The 8,591-nt window shown below is 41.4% G+C and overlaps 1 protein-coding gene across 1 annotated transcript in view; it reads left to right on the forward strand.

The window, feature by feature from the left end:
• Window positions 1-136: 136 nt before the first annotated feature.
• LOC106872277 (prolyl 3-hydroxylase OGFOD1) overlaps window positions 137-8,591 on the forward strand; it is a 10,321-nt gene continuing 1,866 nt past the window's right edge. The window contains exons 1-10 of the mRNA XM_014919202.2: window positions 137-593; window positions 1,240-1,394; window positions 2,188-2,234; window positions 2,577-2,677; window positions 3,497-3,613; window positions 4,632-4,723; window positions 4,856-4,987; window positions 5,427-5,540; window positions 6,667-6,746; window positions 7,033-7,547. Of these exons, the coding sequence (XP_014774688.1) occupies window positions 260-593; window positions 1,240-1,394; window positions 2,188-2,234; window positions 2,577-2,677; window positions 3,497-3,613; window positions 4,632-4,723; window positions 4,856-4,987; window positions 5,427-5,540; window positions 6,667-6,746; window positions 7,033-7,547 (1,687 nt within the window). The 5' untranslated portion in view covers window positions 137-259. The remainder of the gene's footprint in view (window positions 594-1,239; window positions 1,395-2,187; window positions 2,235-2,576; window positions 2,678-3,496; window positions 3,614-4,631; window positions 4,724-4,855; window positions 4,988-5,426; window positions 5,541-6,666; window positions 6,747-7,032; window positions 7,548-8,591) is intronic.

An 8,591-nucleotide genomic window follows, 5' to 3' on the forward strand; every position in this document is an offset into this window, starting at 1 on the left:
GTATAACTAGACACATACACGCGCATACTGACATATATATATATATATATTTATATATACATTTTATATATATATATATATATACACACACATACATACTTATAAGAGCGTGTGTACATCCTGTAGTAGTTTGATACGTAACTAAGGATCCTACTTCGTTTCGTACCCATGTGTAGGTTGTGTTGTGTCTGAGGCTTGATGGCCATGTGGAAGTACTAAACGTCCGTATTATATTACATATTAGAAATACAGTGACGGAATGTCGAGGGAGAAGCAGGTGATGGCCAAGCGGAGCGTGGCAGAGGTGTCCAGCGAGCAGGCGAAACCTTACAAGAAGAAGAAGAGAGATTGTGTGACGGACGAAGCGAAGTCTTTGCACGGTCTCTCCATCAATCCGCGTTACATGAAAGAAGACCTGATCGAGTATTTGAGGCGTGAGTTTAGCTCAGCCAGTGCTGCTGCATCGCCGACAGTCCGAACCTGCTGCACCAGTGCCAACGATACCCCGATCGCCACCACCACCACCAACAACAACAGCAACACCGTGACCACCACCTCTAACAACAACAACTACAGATCCGCTGAACATTCCAGTTGAGTAAAAAACATTTCATTTATTTAATTAATTAAACGATTGTTTTTCCCTCTTTTCTGTAAATTAATAATTGTGTCTGTTTTGTTTGTCTTTGTTTTTCCTAATCCACCCGTATCGCGAACCTGTTTATTAATGATTCTTCCTAATTTTGTCACAAGGCCAGCAATTTTGAGGGGATTAGCGTTTGATCGATTGCATTAACTGGTACTTTATTTTATCGGCCCTGAGAGGATGAAAGGTAAAGTTGACCTCGGCGACACTTGAACTCGAAATGTAAAGAATCGGAAGAAACGCCTTTGACCATTTTCACCAACATAGGAACAATTCGGCCACCTCACTGCCTTACGGTGTAACCATCCTTTCTACAATAGGCACAAAGGGCTGAAACTTTGGGGGGTGGGGTGGGGGAGACTAGTCGGTTACATGGGATTCAGTGTTTCACTGCTACTTAGTTTATTGACCCCAAAAAGATGCAAGATAAAATCGACCTCGGCGGAATTTGAACTCGCCAAGTGTGCTAACAATTCTGCCAGCTCACCACCTTAATAATAATAATAATAATAATAATAATAATAATAATAATAATAAAATGTAGCATTTATAATTGAAGTTTAAAAAACCGTTTTTGCTTTGTTGTTTGTCAGGTCCTTCATGTGAAAAGCTGATTGATCCCAGTCCGTTTGTGCACTGTGTGTTGCCAGAGTTCATCACAGAGGATCATTGCTTGGACAGATTACAGGGAGAACTCCAAGAGGTCACTTTCAATGAGAAAAACAATGACTTATACAACTTCCACCAGGTAACAAGGGCTACGGGCTTGACCACCACCTGGCTCTTTCCATTGCTCTGTCTTGTACTTTTTTTTTTGTGGGGGGGGGGTTCATTTAATTTCTGGGTGTTGATAGTATTCACAGGCCCTCCAAGACAACTAGAGTCCGAACAGCTCCCTGCTAGCCAGCGCCATGTCAAACTGTCCAACCCATACCAGCATTGAGAGTGGACGTTAACCCTTTTGGTACCATATTTCTGTTGAGATGCTTTGTGTTTCTTTCAATTAATTAAAAAAAAAACAAAGAATTTAGTAAAATAACTTCGTTATCATTCAGCTAGTTTTAGGAACATAAATTGTGACTAAGGTTTGGTGGAAGATTTTAATTCAAAACTTACGAGAAAACAAGACATTTGTACTTCAGAGCCAGAAGGGGTTTCAGCTGGGTTGGTATCGAAAGGGTTAAACACACCTCTACATTTTGCCCTTGTAGCAAAATTTGAAACCTTCATTATTATTATTATTATTATTATTATTGTTCAGTAGTTTTATTTTTATAACGTGCTTTCACTTCACTACCGAGCGCAGCTCTGTGCGCCTTGGGTATGTGCTGTGGTTTGCTGTGGTGCTCTTATGTTTACTGTATTGAAAGTGTTTTGCGTAGAATGTGTGCAGTGCCCAGTAGTGCAATTTTCTGTATGTTATATATATTTGTAAGTCCTGGTGTTTTTGTTATCATCATTATTACTATTATTATTATTATTATTATTATTATTATTATTATTATTATTATTATCATCCTCCTCTTCCTTCTTCCTACCAGAGTTATGACCTGGCACAGCATACCAGCCCCCAAATCACTGCTTTCAGGTGAGTTGCAGACATTTTTTTAGAAACTTGACATCCTTTTGTCTATTTCCCTTGTCTTCAGTCTTCTGTCATCAATCTTTGGTCTTCAGTCTTCTGTCATCAATCTTTGGTCTTCTGTCTTCTGTCATCAATCTTTGGTCTTCAGTCTTCTGTTATCAATCTTTGGTCTTCAGTCTTCTGTCATCAATCTTTGGTCTTCAGTCTTCACTCTTCAATCCTTTGTCAGTCTTCTATAATCTACTTTCACTCTTCAACCTTCAAACTTTTGTCTTCTGTCGTCTGTCTCCTATTGCCATTTCTTCACTCTTTAATCTTCTGTCAAATGTGTCTTCCATTTCCCAGGAAGTTATTTTACACAGATGTCTTAGAATGGATGAAGAAAGTGACCAACGTAGAATTAACCAATGCTGTGGATCTTTTCTGTTCCATCTACGAATACACAGGTAACAAGTTCAAACATCACCTGTCACAATTTCATTAAATTCAATTAAATAATTAACTCCAGACATATTTAACACGTTGGCTCCCATACATCTTACTGGTGGGTCATGGTGGCATGCTAGGGAGTCCTGCCTTTTTAATTTATTCACATGGGTAGCTGGTGCGGTTGAGTTTTTGTTTCTTGATTAATAAATGAATTTGTGTGACCCCTATATCTAGTCTTAAAATCAGTTGTACTTCCTCTGTGTATCTTCTTTGATTCATTACAGGTTGAAACCTCAATTTTATATACATCATCATCATTTAATGTCTGCTTTCCATGCTAGCATGGGTTGGACAATTTGACTGAGGACTGGTGAACCAGATGGCTACACCAGGCTCCAATCTGATTTGGCAGAGTTTCTACAGCTGGATGCCCTTCCTAACGCCAACCACTCAGAGAGTGTAGTGGGTGCTTTTACGTGTCACCTGCACGAAGGCCAGTCAGGCGGTACTGGCAACGGCCACGCTCAAAATGGTGTATTTTATGTGCCACCCGCACAAGAGCCAGTCCAGGGGCACTGGCAACGATCTCGCTCGAAAGTCCTTACACATTTCTCCTTCAACAGAATCGCCTTAAGGGACAGCATAGAAAGCAGACACTAAATGTTGATGATGATGATGATGATACTGCTGTCTGTCCAAGACAGGGCTCTCCTCTAACTCCCTGCCTAGTTGACACAGAAATGTCCTCTGTCTACCCATTCCTGTTCCCTTCATAAACTCTTTGCTGTTTTTACACAAGCCTCTGATACCTGTATCCCTCTCTGCTCCCCTTGCAGATGTCTTGCTGTGCCATGACGATGAACTGGAAGGACGACGGATTGCCTTCATCCTCTACCTCGTGCCTCCCTGGGGCCCCACTGATGGTGGCACATTGGACTTGTTCACAACAAATGGTAAGTCAACTCTCATTTGATCTCACAGTCAACATGTTACTGGTGTTGTTCAGCTCTAGGTCAGACCCGATCCAGAAGACATATTCATCAATGATATTTTGGCTTTAATGTATATGTATGTATAGGGGTGTATATGTATAGGGGTGTATATGTATAGGGGTGTATATGTATGTACAGGAGTGTATGTCTGTGTGTGTATGTGTGCTCCTCTTCCACAGGTGGACTCATTCTCTTCTCTTAAAAGCATCATTTCTAACCCTACCCCCTTGATGAAGAGGTATTCCATCAGATCAACCTAACCTCTGCATCTTTCAGTCATTTTAACGAAGGAGTCTTTCAGAACACAAACCTTAGAACAAGTACCAAAATCTCCATTTATTGAGCTCTTCTGTGTATCCACCCTGCTGTACAGTTTGGACCTTTTATCAGCACCAAATCAGACAACTGGAAAGTGTCTTCTGTCTCATGCGGAAGGACAAGGTGCCTCATAGCAAAACCCTCCTGTGGCCTGGGATCCACAGCATTAAGCCCGACATGGTTTTCTTTGCTGAATTGGCCATGTGGTTCATGTGCCAGGTAACTGGTTCCCAAAGACAGTCCTCTTCAGCAAGATCGAAACTGGAGGTTGGCCTCACAGATGTCCAAATTTTCATTTTCATGATCATCTCAAGCGGTTTCTCATTTTATGTGGTGTCCCCTCCTCCCCATCAGTTGGAGGCCTTGGCTGTTAATCGGAAGCCATGGAAGTCCATGTGTGATGCTGGAGTAAAGTGTTTTGAAACTGAACACAGGAGACTGCATGCAGAAAGGATGAAAGGCTAAGTTGACCTTGGCAGAATTTGAACTCAGAACGCAGCGATGAGCAAAATACCACTAGGCATTTCGTCCAGCAGGCTAACGATTCTGTCAGCTCATTGCCTTTATTTGACAGATTAATGTGAATGTTGAAGCATTAATGATGTGTGAAACATTAATTAATTGTGAACTTGTCATGTTCTTTGTCTTTGTGTATTTTCAGAGGTTTGTCAACCGACCAAAGTTGTCAAGTCTGTCCTCCCTGCCTGGAACCAGTTCACCTTCTTTGAAGTGTCTCCACAGTCTTTCCACCAGGTCAGGACTTCCAGACTTTCTTTCAATACGTTTTACCTTTTCCAGTCAATCCGTCCAACCCATGCCAGCATGGAAAACGGACGTTAAACGATGATGATGATGATAATGTATTATATATTGTCCAATTTTCAGGTGTCTGAGGTTCTGTCAAAAGAAAAGACTCGCCTTTCAGTGTCCGGATGGTTCCATGGACCCAGCCTACCCCGGAACCCTGAAGCGGGGCAGTCCAGTAAGCTCCCCTTGTGTCCATCTCTTGAGTCAGAGGTAAGGTTGCTTCATCGCTTTCTGCTCCGTCCTTCACTGAGGCCCTTCATCCAACCCTACAAAGTCCCTGTGGACACATGGCTACCCCAGCAGATCTGGGATCAGGGCTCTGTCATGATGACAGTCGCTGCTGTTTAGCCCCAGGTCAGCCCTGATCCAGTATGTTCCAAAATGTTCAAATCATAGCAGGACAATTCCCACCGACGACAACTACCCCCTCTCCAATATATTAAGAAGTTTTAAATCTTCTGTTGTCCTCAGGGGTAATTGTCCAGGGGGGTGGTTAATGTTGTAGACTCATTCAAACGATGGTAATCCCATCTTTTATTCAGACATGGTCGATCTAGGATTATATTATCTAATGTGTCCTTCCTTGCCCTTCCTTTTTAACAGTCCTGAGTATCAGATGTTACTCACGAATATATTTTCCCTCTCCAAGACAGATCTGTTGTTTGAGTGGGTGAACCCTTCCTACCTTGATCTCGAAGTCCAGTCAGAGATTAGAGAGAAATTTGAACTCGAGTCTGAAATACAACTCCAGGATTTCCTTAAGGTTGGTATATTTATATTCCTTCACTTTCAATGTTTGTATGTTTTGAATGATACGAATTGTTTGAATTTTAATTAATCTGTAATAATAAACGTGAAATTCTGTCCATCCAGGACCCCTGTATCTCGGTCTACATTTGTTCTACATAGACATTTTATACCTTTTTGGAATCAGGATTATTCCAGGATTGAAAGTCTGCCCTTCATTTGGTTCTTCAACATCCAGCATTGGGATCTGATTTAAAAGCATTTGGGTTGCTATTTCTAGCAAGTAAAGCTTGGTTGATTCACACCATCTTGGTTGGCGTTTGTCACATGACGTCAGAGATCAAAGGAGAGGATAAATGACATTCGCTTCGTTAATTTTATGTCAGGGTAAGAACTTTGGGACAAATTGACCAACAGTTGGAATTCAACTTGGAACTGGAACAACAGAACGATTGCATCACAGAATTAATTCTCATCTGTCTTTAACCTCTCATCGAACACCACCAGGGCTTTTAATCATTATAGTCATACTATTTAAATCTCTTAAGTTTGGGGCTGCAGGCTCAGTTAACCCTCTGCATGAGCTACCTTAAAAGTCCACACGGAGTGCTGCTTTTAAACTAGTTTCAAATGATTTTAGAAATATCAGTAATCTTAAAGGATTTAATATAAAAAGTAACCTTTTTTCATCTGCTGGTACATTAAGAAGGGGTTTGGGACATAAGAAAAGGTCAAAAGACAAATATATATTGCTTATATTAAGATGGTGTTTGGGATATTAACAATACAGACTTTTGTGTATATTCCTGTTTAAAAAAAACTGACAGAGCCACAATTTAAGTCCGAGTACTCAATACAAAGTATGGAGAGATTTGTTTAATGCCATGTCAGGCCAAAATATTTTACCTGTTTCCTATTCAAACTGGCCAGATCTGGCCTCTCACACCAGCCCTACAATATCATTCAAAAAATTAAGTTACATAATCAAAATCTCAAAGCTTTGAGATAATGCATGATTATAGATGCAGGCGTAGCTGTGTGGTAAGAGACGGCGGCGGTGGCAGCCATCCTCTCCCCGCATTCTTTCCTTGTGTCTGTTTTCATTGCCATTTCATTTTCTTTTTCTTCGTCTGATCTTTCAGCCAGAGAAATATTCCGCGGTGAACAACGCCTTCCTACAGAGCCAGATTGAGTGGGTCCATCGAGGCCCTGCGAACCAAAGGTATTTCCTTAGCACGGCCACTATCATCTTACCCTCTTCCTCTTCACACTCCTTTCCTTCTCTTCCGATATCTGTAAGACACATTGGATGGTTGATTGGAAGAATCCTTTGAATGGTTTAGATTAAAGAATAAAGATATTTCGAGTCAGAGCTGACTCTGACTCCAGCTACCCCTTAATTATTTCCGACTCTGACTCCACAGCCCTGCTTGATGTACCCTATTAAAACCCATAGAAAAGTGAAGATTAAAACTATGATGATGATGATGTTGTTGTTGTCATTGCAGGAACTACCACGTGGCTGCTAACCCTGGAACATTCCCCAAGATTATCGCTGACTGTCTCCGGCTCCTTCAGTCGGAAATCCTGTTTCTCTTCCTCTCGAACCTGACTGGTCTGAAGCTCCACAAGGACGCTCCTGTCAGTGATGACGATGACGAAGACAACGTCAGTGGCGGCGACGATGACGGTCGTCATAGCCCTGAAGGTAGAAACGGTAAAAACAACAACAACAATAACACAAATGTCCAGACCGACCCACAGAACAGCAGAGTCTCTGCTGAGAACAGGAAAAACCTCGGAAAGTCCCAGAAAGATGGCTGTTCCAGTCGGAGCAGTCCAGAAGCTGTCTCAGTTGGCCTCAATGATTGCCCCACCACCACCGCCTCTTCACCGACCTCCTCCTCCTCCGGACCAGCTGAACAGCAGCCAACTAAGGTGACCAATACAAAGACGAGTAAGTGCAGTCTTCCAGCGGTCGCAGGTGGCGCTAGTGAAACGGTCAAAGCTCAGCCAGAGAAAGGTAAGTCGTGTTATTGTTGCTCTGGCCCTTTAGGTGACCCCTTCTAACGTCTGTCATCTTTGGTCACCTTCTCTGTCAGCACTGTCATCGTCTGTCATCATTCATCATCGTCTTTTACCATTCGATCACTCTCTCTCTCCCTCCCTCCCTCTCTCTCTCCCTCTCCCTCTCTCTCCCTCCCCTCTCTCTCTCTCCATCCCCCCTCTCTCTCTCCTTATATACTCTTTTACTTGTTTCAGTCATTTTGACTGGCCATGCTGGAGTACCGCTTTTAGGCGAACAAATCGAGCCCAGGATTTATTCTTTGTAAGCTCAGTACTTATTCTATCGATCTCTTTTGCTAAACCGCTAAGTTACGGGGACATAAACACACCAACATCCATTATCAAGCGATGGTGGTGGGACAAACACACACACACACACACACAAACACACAAACACAGTCACGCACACACACACACACACATTTATCTATTGTTCAAATAGATGCCACTGAGTTATTTCCCTTGGTTCATTTTTCTTAGATCCAGTCCGGCGTCGATTCCTGTGGGTTAAAAAAAGACACGAACATATCAACGTTGAAGACCATCTCAGGATGCCTGCATTATCAGGATTTTAATCCACAGGGATCTACACAGGATTGCACCGAATGACTTGAACTATGAACTTTTATGCTTCTTTTTTTCTTCTCTCTTTCCATCTCATTCTTTTACTCTTTTCCCCTATGTTCTATGTTGTCATCTCATTAATATACACCATTCTCATTTTCCCTATTTTTTTTTTCCTATTTGTCTCTGATGACAGAATATCCCAGAAACAGCTGTAACACTTTGAATTTTTTCCAGTAATAATATTGTATACGACTTGAGATGTTTGCCTTGCTTTAATGTTTGACGTCCTGTTTAACAATTATATATATGTGTATATATATATAGATATACATATATATGTATATATATATAGATATACATATATATGTATGTATGTATGTGTATATATATAGATATACATATATATGTATGTATGTATGTATATATATATAGA

Source organism: Octopus bimaculoides, chromosome 28 (genome assembly GCF_001194135.2).
Source record: "Octopus bimaculoides isolate UCB-OBI-ISO-001 chromosome 28, ASM119413v2, whole genome shotgun sequence".
Taxonomy (NCBI): domain Eukaryota; kingdom Metazoa; phylum Mollusca; class Cephalopoda; order Octopoda; family Octopodidae; genus Octopus; species Octopus bimaculoides.